The sequence below is a fragment of the Phlebotomus papatasi genome, chromosome 3, assembly GCF_024763615.1.
Source record: "Phlebotomus papatasi isolate M1 chromosome 3, Ppap_2.1, whole genome shotgun sequence".
Classification (NCBI taxonomy): Eukaryota; Metazoa; Arthropoda; class Insecta; order Diptera; family Psychodidae; genus Phlebotomus; species Phlebotomus papatasi.
Genome location: NC_077224.1, coordinates 45,063,406 through 45,078,822, shown reverse-complemented (window position 1 = coordinate 45,078,822; position 15,417 = coordinate 45,063,406). Strand labels below are relative to the sequence as shown.

The following is a 15,417-nucleotide window of genomic DNA, read 5'->3' as shown; positions in this document are numbered from 1 at the left end:
TCTTTTTTAATTGTTCGTAAATGTTTGTGAAATCCTACAGGAGACTTACAAAAAGCTCGTAAATTGTATAATTAGCAGAAAAATCATAAACACTTGGTTCATTCATTTTTGCCTGTTTGTTCGACATTTACGAACTTTTTAAAAGGTTATACGATTTACGAACATTTCGAAAGTCCCCAAGGAATTCATTAACCTTTCCGAACAATTTTTCGAAACATTTTCTTCTGTGCATATATAAGATGCCAAGACAGTTCATAAATTCTTAATTTTTCTGGCTAAGACGATTACACATTACATATTTTTTAAGAAATAAGAATTTATAATTTCCGCTTTAACTGTCCAGTTAAAACAGTTAACAGTTTTAAAACAGTTAAGAAATTTAGATATAGTAGACTCTCTCAAATTCGGGTATTTGGGATAGAAATGTCACCCGAATTAGAGAGAAATTCGGACGACAAACTTTTTGAAATGCAACGATTTTTAATTCATCTGCATTACACATGTTGAGTTTTCATACTCATAATACACTCGGCTCTTCGTTATCCGGCACTTTGTTATCCGAGTGACAGCTGCCAAACGGGCGGGTGATGTATTCAAAACGATTTTTTACGAAGCATGCAGTTTGTCCAGAGCGAATTAATGTGTTATTTTCATTTTATCAAAGTTTTTGACACACAATAGTGCTACGAAATGAAACATAAACACACCACAAAGAAAATTCTGTTGTTTTTCGACAGAAAACAAATTCCCACAACAGAAAATGTAAAAAGACGTTGACAAGACTTAAAAAACCAAAATGTCATTTTGTCCCCACGTCAGCCGGATAACGAAGAGTCGAGTGTAACGTAAATTGCATGAAAATCTCTCAATAATGCAAAATTACATCAAAACTATGACAAACCGTGCCAAAATTGAGCATATTTGATTCATTTGATAATTATAATCAAACTTGAAAAATGATAACAAACTTTTTTCAAATGTAACTGCTACCCGAATTAAAAAGTAACTTGATCAAAAGGCCGAATTAGTGAGATTATACTGTAATTGAATAGTTAGCTAAAAAAATATACTTACCGTTTCCTTTCCAACAAATATTTCTTTACAAATTGATAAGAATTTTTCTAAATAATATATTATTCAACCCTCTATGTGTTTATTTAATTTATCAATTAAATAATTCAATTTAGAATGAATTAGAATCATGCATTTAATTAAATATTTGGAAATACCATTCGGAAATTTTCATCATTTTCATGTTCGTTTGATATTTCCAATCCAAACTGTCTCCCACGCGCCGCATTAGTAAAATTCGGTCGATTTACCAAATAATAATTCAGGGGTTTCTATATAGAATTTGAGGACAAGAATTTGTATTATTGTGCTTGTTATTAATACGGGGCATGAGCAATTAGTAGTTGACCTTTTTCCACCTGATGCACTTCATTGTCCACTATCTCTAATTTATTGTAATTTATGCTAAATAATTTTACCAACGGAACGCAGCAAAATGAGTTGCATTCAGTGACTCAATTAATTGGTATGACCGAAATATTTGAGGAATGTCGGTAAGTTATCAGTGAGTGAAGGAACTTTATTGTTACTTGGGTATACTGAAACAGGGGATTCCCGCCAAATCCTTTCGATTTCGATGAGATGAGTACGGTGTCTTGACTAGTCGATGACTTTCCAACGATGGCAGTCTTCACCGCTTGATGGCAGCAGTAGCAGCCGTCTCAGTTGGCTGTCAAAGTGCTTTTGTTGCTGTGGGGATTTTCCTTAGTTTTTCAACGGGTAACTTGGTGAAAATTGTGCAAAAACCATGACGGAAGACAATTCTTGGCGTACCCCATCATTTCGACAAAATGTGGTGGCGAAAATGTAAGTAAATTGATCATTTAATGGAGTTTTCGCCAACATGGCGTTATTCTGGGAGACTTACCTTTCACACTCACTTTCCCTGACCTTCCCGGCAGCAATGAAGCCATCCAGACGTCCGGGATGAATACATCCAAAAGCAGCATTGAAATGGAGAATCACGTATTTGTGAAAGCACGCAATAAGGATGAATACCTGAGTTTTGTGGCTCGTCTGATTCTGCATGTCCGGGAGATGAGTAAGTACCTTCATCCGGAAGTTTTTTATTTCTATTAGGTTCAATCTTTATTGCAGAACAAAGACTTACTTAAATATTAATTTTTCTGGCCATTCTGTAGACACAAAGAATAAGATGCAGGGCAGCGGAGGAGGAGGAGATGTGTCCAATGCTGGAGGTATGCCAGATCCTATCAATGCTCTGCAAAACCTGGCCAGTCAAGGTTCCAGGCCGCAGCAGCAGATGATGGGTATGGGAGGACCTCAAGGTGGACCCATGGGAGGTCCAGGAGGGCCTCAAGGCAACAACATCCCTGCCTCCAATCTTCTGCAGACCCTCACACAAGTTTGTATCGCTTCAATTGACTGTCGAGGCGATCTAAATTCTAAATGGGCTTCAGGAAGTTGCAAACACCCCGAGTTGCAAGCATTCCGAGGTTGCCTGTAAAGAATCTCAGCTACCATAAGCTTATCTGGGTTTATCACTGGTCATTTTCTATTTTAAATTGTTTGACTACAGAAGGCTAACAAAAAAAGAATTCGGAGTAGGCTGCTACTTATTCTCGGTAAAGGTCTCCTTTCCAGAAATTACTCGCCAAAATTTCTTCGACATGAGGATTTCGAGATATTCGACATCGAAATTTCGAAAAGTTATTTATCGATCTTACCGCTCCTAGCGGCGATCGTACAAAGTTTAGTGATTTGGAGATTTTATAGCTCTTCTCGAAACCTTTCATTTCCTACATCAATGATAAAATTCTGATGATTAGAACCGGAGTTACAGTAATTCTAAGAATATTTTTTGAACAGGTCAGCGGGCATGTCAATCGGAAACTAAATTCAGGCATCGCTGAATTAAATAAAGGGAAATAGCAGCTGCTGTACTGAGCCTTTTGCGGTTTCACTATAATATAGTTTGTATTTGGACATGCATGGCTTAATCTTTGAGACAAGTGTATAACTACTGACAAGATCAACCAGAAAATATAATTTTAATGTTAATGCCTCATAGACTGTAGTTGTTGAGGGTTTAAAGAAAACCCGAGTAGAAATTGGAATAATTTTGGACAGATCTCGATAACAAGCCTCACAGCTTTACGGAATGTCCGAACCACAAGATAGAGCTTTCCGTGAACTACCTTTTCGTACTGTTTTTCAATCAAAAATGGTTTACTGCCGATTTTGACAAGTTCCAGAAAATTGTTCTAAAATTGAAAATTCAATAACAAAAGGGATGACAAAGCGTTCTGTGCTTTACGGAATGCTCGAACTTGCAACTTAGATGCTATGCCTCAAAAGTACTGTCACATAATTCAGCGGTTCTCAACCGATTTGAACCGACTCATAAATCACTCAAAAGCCACCCCAAAACTGTTTCAGAGTGAAACAATAGATTTTTGGATTGAAATACTTATCGGTTCAAATTCGCTTCATTACCGGTCCAAAGCCGACTGGAATCGTTCTAAAATTCTAGAAATTGCAAGGCTTTTCTAACGAGAAAAAACCTAATACCATTCGGTTGAGAAATACGCTTTCTAGAGCCTTTTTAAGTCTTGACCTTGAAACCCGTTATTAGGAATAATTCAACTTTATTTTTTTGTATGATGATTGCATAAGTTGGTAGGACTTTCACACAGGTCGTTAAGGGGTACCACGTCCACCATTCATGTTTACTTTTTTGCTTGTACTGGACACTACTATAGTGTCTTACATTCCTCTAATGCTGAGTATCCTTCATATCGGTCGATATGTCCTTTGAAGGAGTTTTCCAAAATGTGCAACAAAAAGGTGCATTTGCACTTTGCAGTATTTAATGTTAGACGAATTTTAGAAGGGTCCAAGTGATGGAATTCCACGGAAAAGCATTTTGGGCGTTTATTTGGATCATGTTCTTGCTCTTGGAAAAGATGTCTTGGAAAATTCCATAATAGGAATTTATCCTTAAGAACATCGACTCCATTTTAAACGGCCTCTAATATTGATGGCAATATTGTGAGTATCCTGGCGGAAGAAATTTTGTGAACAACAATTTTATAGATTGTTAAGATGTTGGACAACGATAATTTCATCGTATTTCGCTATTTAGAAAATCTTTGATATTTTTAAAATCTCGATACATGGGAGCCACATCTTTTTTTTTTTACTGAAAAGAGTAAAGGGAACCGTATGCATTTAGGAAATGTAGCTATTTACCTATTGATATACTGCGATGAAGAAATTTTTCTGGATCGATTAGCGATAGGTGATGAGAAATAGATCTAATAGAACAATATGAAGCGGAAAAAATTGCAAAGCTAATTTGCATAAATTGTAAATTTGATGGGATTCCAAGGAAATTAATCACTTTGAGCTACTCCAATGCGATGAAACAGTCATAGAAGATAATCACTTTGCCTAATTCGCTAGATTCAATGCGCTTTATTAATAAAAACGTCCGATTTCCTTGAAAAGACAGGGCATGATCTTCCAAAATGACAACACTAAATCGTGCGACTAATTGTCAAAATGACAGGAGTTGAATATGAAATTCTATAGAAATTGGAATATTCTGATGAAATGATATTGACCCTTCAGAATATCATTTGTACCAATCTCTGCAGAACAGTTTGGTGTGCAAGAATATGTATGTATTATGCTCAAGCTGTCAATACCGACTTTGCGAACTTTCTTCAAGAAAAAAACAGGTTGTTCCTTAAAAAATGGACTTGATAAGTTTATACATCTTTCGAAGAAAAGTGTTAAAATCAATGGGGACTATATTCTTGGTTATACAAATAATATTATATTTCTAAAAGAAAATATCTGTTGAAGTTTACATCTAGAAGTCCTACGAATTTATGCAATCACTCAACATATGAAACAAATATCCACCTAGGCAACTTCTAAATATATCATGTTAACTTTATTTTCGTCAGAATAATACAGTAGACTCTCTCCCAATTGGGCATTTGGGGCGAAATGTCATCCGGTTTATCGATAGATTTGGGCGTCAAATCCTTTGTAAATTCTACAAAAAGCGCTCAATTATAAAGAATCACGATAATATATGAAGAACTACAGCGAATTTCAGCAAATTTGCTCTCATAATTAAACGTGAAAATTGTTAACAAAATTTTCCGCCCGATTGAAAAAGAGCCAATTGAGCGAGAGTCTACTGTATACCCGCGAACCAAAAGAATTAGGGTGGAATAACCGGCTATCGCCATGTTTAGGAAAAAATTAAATTCATTTAATCATAACTTTTGAATCCTTGTTACAAGATAAGTCAAATTTGACACAAAGTTACTTAGATGTATTAGCTCTAGATACGTGAAAACAATAATCCTAGAACATAACGCTGGACTACTTAAAAAACTGATTTTTATTAATAATGCAAAAATAACCATTTCGTCGCCACTTTTTACCACTTTTCGCCAGTTTTGTAAAATTTGTAACCACTTCTCGCCATGTCTCATTTTTATACAAAAATAATATAAAATGAAATATTAATTGACTAAATACAAATTTTATGTATTCCACAAGTGCAATTAAATATTCAATAGACAAATTATTTACCCAAATAGGTATTTTTGGCCTGATGAAAATTTGACGACACTTAGTACATTTGGTAAGAGATGTTGGATTCGATGCACTTGCTTAAAATATTGCTCTAAAAAGTGATCAAAATCGTGAATCCAAAACGAATAATTATTATTTTTCGATTCTATGCGTAGAAGCAGAAACAATACAAAAAAATTGCGACTCATTTATTTCATAAATTGCGAAAAATAGCGACTTCAATGTAAGTGGCGAGAAGTGGGGCACTGGCGAGAAGTGGTGATTCCACCCTATCACGTTCTGTGAGCTCTTAACTCTTTCCGGACCACAACATATCCAACGAACGAATTTCAGTAAAACTCACTTTATTGTAACTCTTAGTGGTCAAATATGATACTTTTACAGAGAAAAAATTTTTTCCTCCTCTGGGAAATTGGAAAACTCATGGGTGCTCTCGTCCCCAAAAGAACGAATAGGAGACAAACTGCAATTTTCCCAAAACCAATATTATCGATTTTGTAAACTATTTGTGTATGTCAAATGACTCCTTTACAATGTTGATCACTAAAACAAGAAGAATTATTGACCAGTACCTTGTGGGATGTCCAGGAAGTGCTAAAAAAAGACACCCAGCTCCTGCTTGTAAACAGATTCCTTAAAATATTTTCACATAACACTTTAAAACACATTTCTTTCAACACGATGTTATTGTAGGCACATTAAGCTCAAAAGCATAAAAGACACTTCCTGGATAATCAGAATTCACCAAAATCAGGAAAAATAGGAAAAACTTCCCTGAAAGCAATCTCCCTCACTGCCAAATGTCAAAATTATCGGCCAGATTGGCAAAAATGTCGCTCCCGCTTGGAATTTTCTTACTAAGGTTGGTGTCAAAAAGCAAATGGCGGGCATTGGCGGGATAACCTTACATTTGACCTCTAGATTTTTGTGGACGAGAGTACCCATAAAGTTTGAACAAGTTTTTTTGAAAATTTAAGAAAGAATTGTTTTTCGAATTTATGCAATCTGTAATTGTTAGTTATCATACTTATTGGCCCCGAGAGGTTTTTCCTTATTCTGGTCTAGAAATATCAAAAAAGTCAGAATATCTGCAAGGAAATAGAAAATCGAAAATTCACGATTTTTGACCAAAAATATCTTAGCTCAAGAGTTAATTGGGGTCCTGCAAAAAATATCCTAGATTTGGACATCCTTATAGTTTGTAATCATCCACAAGAATCGGATTTTTATCGATTCTAAATAGTCCAAAAAAATTCTTTTTTCCATGGGTACCCAGAGTCCCAAAGGAGACGAAAGAGTTAAAAGAATGTTTTAGCTCTGTTTCTCGTATAAATATTTTCTCTAGCTCTTTAAAAGGAAAATAATATTTTTAATATGAAGAATGAAAGGAATATGCCTTCGACCCTGGGATTTCCATTAGAATTGATCGCCTCGACAAATTCTGCCTAAATCCTTTTTTTGTGTGAAGATTGTCCTCTGGCTTCTGACACCATTCTAGCAACGCCCAATGCAGCAGCCTCCCATGCAAGGCATGCAATCGATGCCAAACCAACGTCCAGGTGGCACTGGACCTGGTCCCATGCCCAATCAAATGGCCGGAGGTGGGCAGATGGGTATGGGAATGGGTGGAATGAATCAGGGCGGCGGTGGAGGAGCTCCTGGACCTGGGCAGATGTCCATGGGTCCAGGAATGAATACAGGTGGGGGCCCAGGAGGTGGTCCTGGTGGTCCTGGAGGCCCCGGAGGCCCGATGCAAATGAATCCGGGTGGGATTCAAGGGCAACCAGGTCCAGGACAAATGGGTCAGATGGGTGGAATGGGTCAGATGAGTATGAATCCGGTAATGAGTCAGGGTCAAATGGGTAATTCCATGACGCCAGTGAGTATGGGCCAGCCGATGAATCCTGGCGGGATGGGAGGAATGGGTGGTCCGATGGGACCAGGAATGATGGGTCCGATGACCACAGCGGGCAATGTGGTGATTCAGCAGCAGCCACAGCAGCAGGGAGGCATGAATCCGGCTATTACGACTCAGGGCGGAGGTATGGGTCCCAATGCGGGTCAGATGAATCCAGGGCAGTTAGTGGGAATGCAGCAGATGGCTCGTAAGGGTCCAGAGATGATGATGACGCAGCAAGGGGGAGTTTTCCCGGGGGTCCGAAGTGTGACGCCAAATCAATTTCTCAGACAGAGTCCATCCCCTTCGGTTCCATCTCCGGCTAGCATGGGTCAACCCCATCAGCAGGGTATGGTTCCATCGCCGGCTATGGTACCCTCACCGAGTCCTCAGAGTATGGCTCAGGGACCGCCACGGAGCATGGGCGGAGTTATTACGCAATCTCCCAGCTCTACGCTCAACACTCCGGGACAGGCTTCCGTGTACAGTCCGTTGAATCCGCAAGAGGATTTGCTCTATCGCGAGAAGTACCGGCAGCTGACAAAGTACATCGAGCCGCTGAAACGTATGATTGCCCGAATGGTGAATGACAAGAACAATGGGAATTTGCAGAAGATGAATAAGCTTCTGGAAATCCTCTGCAATCCCAACCAGAGAATCCCTCTGGAAACGCTGCTAAAGTGCGAGAAAGCCCTCGAAAAGATGGACTTCAAGACGAATGTCCTAGGGCCAGTTAGTGCACAAGGAGCCAATGCTAAAGAGCATCCAATCAACAATCCTCTTCTGGAGGCAGTCAGCGTCAATCTCCAAAATCCCATTGGGAATCATACACTTCAGCGCACTTTTCGGCCATGCTTAGAAGCCCTTTTTGGGCCGGACATTAAGAATCTTCCGCCGCCGGCAAAGCAAGCCAGACTTTCGACACCCGAGGAAGCTCCTGCTTCAACAGGTCCCGAGATTCCCCACATCCTTCAGGGAGAAATTGCCAGACTCGATCAAAAGTTCAAGATAAATCTTGATTCTTCGGCTCAGATTGGTACAAAGACCATCAAATTGGTTTGCTGCCTGGATGACAAGTATCTACCCTGCGTCCCTCCTGTCAGTGTCAGTATTCCAGGTTAGTTCCTATTCATATTTTTCTTGGTTTAAATTGATTTACCATTTTCTTGTTTTAACCCAATTCCCATGAGTCCATCGCCGTCTTAGCGTAAAAACCAATCCCCAGGACAAAACTGGAAATCTCTTTAAATCAAAGAATAGTGGAACCTGAGATAAAATGTGACAAGTCAAAAATATAAAAATTTAATATCTTCTTAGATTTCTAGGCTTAAGTTTTTTACAATACGATTTTTCTGGGAAGGAAAATCTTGAGAAAATCATACTAAAACGAAAAATGTATAAAAAAAAGTACTCGAAAGTATTTTAAATATATAATATTTTCGCTCTTCTTTGTTTGATGCCCTTAAAATTTTGAATTTTTATTGAAGTTCCGGAAGAATATCCAGTTGGAAGTTAATTTAATATAAAGCAATTAGTTGCTATGAATGTAAATCCCTGGGATGTCTCCAAGGATGTCTCAGAAAAAACATTTCCATAATAGGGGAGACTAGGGCAAAAAGTCACAAATAGAAAATTTCAAAACTCAATATCTTCCAAAATAAATAAGATAGCGGCTTAAATTTTTTTTCCATCGATAGCCTCCATATACCTCCTTCAATGTCGCAAAATTCGTAGAATTCGAACAAGGAATTTAGAAAAAAAAATATCGAAATTTTTAGCCCTATTTTTGAAATATTTTCCTTTCAGAAGATATCAATTATTGGTCTCAATTCTGAGATCAAGATCAAGATCAATAAAATTTCAAGATTTTGGTATTCTGAAATAAAAAAATCAAGATCAAGATGTCAAATCTGTCAAATGTCTTGGAATCTTGAAATCCAAGACACAAACCGTGTGGATATCAAGATTTGAAATTCTTGAACCAATAATTCAAGATTTCAAGACGTAAAATTTCTTGTTTTCTTCAAATAATTTCTTGTTCTTCAAATAATTCCAAGAACCTCTCGAAGGTGCTTGGAATTTTCAAGATAGGGTAAATGTCCTAATTCAAAACCATTTCCAGACAATTTAACTTTTACAGAAGATTCAATGCATTAAGTAAGAGAATTACATAAATTTTCTCCTTGACTCTTCTAAAATGTCACTGTTTAGTGAAAATTCTTTAGATATAATTTGAAAACTTCTTAAATACAAAAAAAAATACACGAGTGCAAAATGCTTCTATTTGAAACAAATTAATCCAAATGGAGACAAGAGAAATTTTCTAATTGGAGACAAACAGTATAAGTGAAACCGCGACGAAAGTCTTCCAAAACCTTGTTGAGTTGCTCCTGAGTGCAGGATTTGCTCTTATTCCTGGTCTTTTCTCCTTTCCCATCTAAAACAATAAGAAAATCTCTCCAAAAAATCATATTTACGGTGTTTCCTATTGAAGCATTTGCAGACACTTCAGAAAGAACCCTTTTTGTTCACGAAAGGTAATTATTTCATTTGAAAACTTCACGTATCGTTAACAATAAAGATTAGCACTTAATTTAACTAAAATTAGCCAGAAATATGACATGAAATGTTAAACAAAACGAATAAACAACAGTCACCTTATTGTGTTTTTCATTGGAAAACATGGTCGATCGATGAAAAATTCGATGGTGAAAAGGTACACTTTTAATTTTTCTGGGAAATTAACAAATTAAAATTTGTGAATATGAATGGATTTTCGCTTTATTTGGAGCAAAATTAACTAAATAATGAAACTGTGGTATAGAAAATATATAAATATAATAATTCAGTACTGTATTTATCATGAAAACAATGACGTTCCCATTTGGAGTAACGAAAAATATCCATTTGGAGCAGGTTTTGAATTAACTTAATTTACCCTAGTAACAATTTGAAGAGTTTTATGCGGAAATCGTTTTTGACGGGGAGTGTTTCTATTAAGAGATGATACAAAAAGAGAATGAGTATGAAAATTGCTATGTTTGATCTTGTAATTTAATCGTAATGGTTCAAAACGTTCTAGATGTACGTTTCGAAGTACAACACCCTGAGAATATCTGCAAAAGAATGACATCTTGCATAAGTTTTTTTTTGCATTTCTTTTATTCCCGATTGGCCTGTCATATATTATTTAATATAACCTATAATTATTTTTTCTAATTTATTTGGCGAAATTTCAACAAATTCGGCAAAGAATGAAGATATTTGACAGAAATGACGTTTCGTTAAGTGTGGAAAATCTTGAAATCTTAGTTCTTAGCTGAGAATTTTAAGTTTCATAAATGCTTCGCGTCAGAATACAGTAGAGTCTCGCTATAGGCCATCGCTCTATAGTCCACAATTTATCGACCGTTGATTTCAAAACACTGATTTTAAGTTAGGTTATGTTTTTTAGTACGCGACATGCAATATTGCCATAATACTTATTTTAATATTTTTGGCAATTTTTTTTTTATGAAGAGAGCGAGGACAAGTACCACAATCGCAAAGAAAGTGGGAGCCATCGAGCAATTTCAATACTAAAAGTCGTTGATAATTTTAAAAAAATGACATGGACTATAGTGCGACCCAAGTGTCAAATCTGGAACCAAATATGTCCTATAGCGAAACTCTACTGTAAGAAATCTTGATCTTGGAAATATTCGACAGATTGAAATTTTGATCTTGATCTTGGTCTTAGAATTCAGGCCATTTTTAAAATTGATGCATTGATGAATATTTCCTAAATACTTTGGATTCTTTGTATACGAATCCGCTATTTTAGAATTTCACGAAAGTTCTTTTCTCCAGAAATCCTTTTATTAAAAATGGCCACTTGGAGTAAAAAGTAACAAAAGGTATGGAGCAAAAAGTAGGAAAAACCGAAACAATTTCAGATGCCTCACTGTGAAAAGAAACGTCATTGCCATGTGTCGCCGATTGTGGTTTACATTGGTTAAACGATTTACAGTCCCTTGTGTGTATTTTTTTCTAAAATAGCTCAAAAAGCGTTTTTCTTGTCCAATTAGAGAAAATTGTGTTTTACAATGGTAGGAATAAATTTCCTATGAAAATATGTAACATATGTCACCTAGGTATTTTTAGCAGAGATTTTTTAAATTTACGGAAGCCCGTAATAAAGCAAATCAAAATATGATAACACTCCATGCCTGGTACGCTTGGTACTATTTGTCCCAGCATTTTTGAAAATGATCTCAAAATTTCTTTTAAGAAAACGGTTCTATAAATGTATATTTCCTTACAAAGTAGAGAAAAATGACTTTCAGAAAGTTGTAGATCAGTAAATTTCCTATAAAACTGCGCTAATTAGAAATTTCTGGGGCGCTCGGGTAGCTTGTAAAAAAATAAAAAAATCGTTTTGTGATTTGGTGGTTTGTAATTAAAACACTTGTTTCCGATGGGAATGCCAAGTGGTAACTGAACTTTATTCGTCTCCGTCAATACAATTTTTGCCAAATCAATTATTGCTTAATACATACTTTTTGGATTAAGGGTTTCGCACATCACAGTGACTTTGCCTCAGTCTCCCCTACCTATTGGCTGAATGGTGGGTATGAGTTGCTCACATGAAGTATAGAGTTTCATATAAATTTTTTTCATGTGTCAAATTTCACTAATTAGTTGCATAAATAAATGTCTGGAGGTCGCTTAAGAGATAGTCAATGGCCTGTCTAATATCAAGGCAAAAGACTCAGTGAAGTGTTTGCTCTACATTGTTATCACAGGGCTATTCTTTCCTCGATTCTTTCTCGTATGCATTTAATTTCAAAGCGTTGCTAACTAGATGCATTTCACACAAATTTTGATTTGAAAAGAAACGCCTACTTTCTGCAACATTTTGTTTTTTTCTTCTTCTATTTATAACGAAGAATTTGGTAATTAAAAAGTGTTCTTAATAAAAATATATCCTTCTGTCTGATTTATTATCAAGCTAGCTAGATGGAAATCTCGGAGGTTTAAAATAAAATTGATAAGAAGAACAAAGAATAATAAAATGTATTTATATTTATAGAGACAGGAAAAAAAAAGAGTGTGTGTAAAAATATTTATTCTGTCCTAAATTCAACTCAGTGTAAACACTTAGAATTGATAAAAACTTATCATGAAGTATTACTTGGCGAAAAAAAAACAACAAAATTTTCTTGTCTTACAATAGCACGTTTTGGAGCAATCGTGTTTGCCAGCAGATGGAAAAACTTTATTCATTATGCAATGGTGCAATTTTCAGACCACTAACTCAGTGTTTTCTTTATTATTTTGCGTATCGGTATGGTTGGATTTTTAGCGTCAATGACGTAAATTTTTGTACTCTATTCTGAACTAGACGATTACCCATCAACCGCCCCAACTTGCAATCTCATGGAGCAGGAATACAATGCAACGCCCTTCCTTGTGGCTGTTCAGAAGGCTCTTACGGCTAGGATCTCAAAGCTACCAAGGCAATTTTCCCTTTCTCATCTTTTGGACACTTGGGAGATGTCCGTCAGACAAGCTTGTGCTCCTGTTGTTGTTAATCCAAGTCAAACAACTGTTCTTCTTGGGATCTAAAGTGATACTCATCGAGGAAGTAACCAGGAAAACATGGCAAAGAAGAAATTATGAAAAATATATTGAAAAAATATGATATAGAATTTAGGACCAATAAAGAATACTTGAATACCCAGAAAAAAAGAAAATCTTTCAATTAAAGTGAAAATGATATCTTAAATGTTCCTATGTTGCTTCCATCCAAGTTTTCACCTCTTATTCATTACCCTTATTGCATGTTTGTGTCATTCCATGAAGCGGAGTGACGTGTTTTGGAAATGTTTCAAATGCACAAGGTCGTAAGTGGAAAACTCAAATTGATTTTTCTTCACATTTTTAAAGAGCAAAATGAGAAAATAATATAAACAGTGAATTAAAGTGATTCATTGCCAAAGGAAATTTCACAGTAAGTGCGATTTCTTGGGAGCTTTCTCATTACATTGGAGTTCTTTATTTGTTTTGCAAAACAACCGATAAATCGCGGTTTTCTGGTATTTTGGTTGAAAATGATGCATTTTTGGGAAATGAGGCTAAAAAGTAATGTGAAAAATGCTCAATTTCCTTACTTTCTTTAAATATTCAAAAATTTTGTTCTTGAACGAAAAAAAGTATTTTGGTAACAATACAAAAAAAAGAAAGAAAAGAAATTAATAATTAAATTCGGTTTTGGAAATTGTCAAAATGGTGAACTGCAATATTTAAAGGAAGCACTGAAAAATGCGTTGCGAATCCTCTAGAGTAAGATGGGGTAACTGGATCATTTTCCGAAGAGTGCTACTTAAACGCTTGTTTTTGGACTGATGAAATTCTTTTTTACTTCTTCTAAATCCATAGAATTATTCACTGTTTCATTCAGAAACATAATATAAAAAAAAATATCAAAAATGTTAAAGAAAATTTATAAAATAATGATAATACTGAAATAAGTCAGAATGCACTAACTGGGTCGCCTTTTCGCTAATTGGATGAAATGGTATTTTAATTGGATCACTCAATTTACAAGCATATTAAAACGAGAAAATAATAATAAATTCACTAATTTCTTTATAAAATATTATTATTTCATGAAAATCGATCTACTCACCTTGTAAGGGAATGATTGCACTTCACTTTTAATTAAACCTTTCGATTTGAATACTTTTTTCACAAGGAAAAAACAATAAATGTTTTCAATCAACCAGTCATTAACAAAAATATCCCTGCTAGAAAATTTTTAGTGAAGAACCCAACTGGCACAAGATTAAAATGAGTCGATTACACTCACTTATTTAATGGATAAAAATATTATTTTTGCTTTTTCTCAAAGTTGAATAGTTACAGTAGACTCTCTCTCAATCGGGAATATGGGGCGAAATGTCATCCGGTTTATCGATAGATTTGGGGGTCAAATCCTTTGTAAATTCCACAAAAAGCGCTCAATTATAAAGAATCACGATAAAATAGGAAGAACTATAGCGAATTTGAGCAAATTAGCTTCATAATTAAACGTGAAAATTGTCAACAAAATTTTTCGCCCGATTGAAAAAGAGCCGATTGAGTGAGAGACTACTGTATATTATGTTACTGTAGTGACCGTAGAGAGTATATTACGGAAATAAAAATAAAAAAATATTATTTTAAGTGGATTAGTCATAAATGATCCAGATAGCAAAGCGCCCGAATTAGCACACTTGACTGTATCTAGATCTAGAAAAATATTTGCAGAGTATAGAATACCCAGAGTAACCCTGAATGATAAACTTTCCAGAAGACAAACAGAAGGAACATTCACTCGTAAACCTGTATTGAGTTAAGGAAAATAATCTAAGCTTGAGGAAACTTATGAAATGAGCCGAAAGCGGATTCCGTGTTATTAAATCTGAGCTCCAGGATACGATCAGAATTATGGTAAATGAGTTGCAGATACCTTTCCCCAAAATTTCCCTGATGGAAAGTGTCAAAAAGAGTTCCTGATGGTTGGACAATTCCCAGTTTTTTTAAGAGATTGTGTATTGTAATAAATAAAATTTATTTTAAAAAAATGAAATCTGTATTATTTTAAAAGCCGTGGTGCGTTGAAGATAGGGGAAAGTACTCTCCCTTCGAACGTTCATGCCTTCGAATAATGTGAATTTTCTTTTATTTTTCTTAAGAGACTGACAGTATACTCTCGCTCAAACGGTTTTTCTTCAATCGGGCGCAAAATTTTGTTGGCAATTTTCACATTTTATTTTCAAGCAAATTTGTTCAAATTCGCTGGAGTTCCTCTTGTTTTATCGTGATTCTTTATATTTGAGCGCTTTTTG

The 15,417-nt window shown here is 35.5% G+C and overlaps 1 protein-coding gene across 2 annotated transcripts; it reads left to right on the top strand.

Annotated features, from left to right (window-relative positions):
- The first annotated feature begins 1,697 nt into the window (after positions 1-1,697).
- Positions 1,698-13,281, top strand: LOC129807946 (mediator of RNA polymerase II transcription subunit 15). Of its 2 annotated transcripts, none has more exons than XM_055857565.1 (5): positions 1,698-1,878; positions 1,974-2,113; positions 2,214-2,437; positions 7,163-8,663; positions 12,930-13,281. In XM_055857565.1, the coding sequence occupies exons 1-5, from the start codon at positions 1,820-1,822 to the stop codon at positions 13,151-13,153; spliced, it is 2,148 nt and encodes a 715-aa protein (XP_055713540.1). In that variant the 5' UTR covers positions 1,698-1,819; the 3' UTR covers positions 13,154-13,281. The 2 variants fall into 2 exon arrangements, with proteins under 2 accessions (XP_055713540.1, XP_055713539.1); XM_055857564.1 differs by having other exon boundaries at positions 7,148-8,663.
- Positions 13,282-15,417: the final 2,136 nt, after the last annotated feature.

What these genes read in the sequence shown, in the direction of transcription:
- LOC129807946 (XM_055857564.1), top strand. Translation starts at nt 1,820, where the DNA reads ATGACGGAAGACAATTCTTGGCGTACCCCATCATTTCGACAAAATGTG. An exon ending in TCTGCATGTCCGGGAGATGA is followed by an intron (nt 2,114 to 2,213) that starts GTAAGTACCTTC and finishes GCCATTCTGTAG; the next exon opens with ACACAAAGAATAAGATGCAG. An exon ending in TGTCAGTGTCAGTATTCCAG is followed by an intron (nt 8,664 to 12,929) that starts GTTAGTTCCTAT and finishes ATTCTGAACTAG; the next exon opens with ACGATTACCCATCAACCGCC.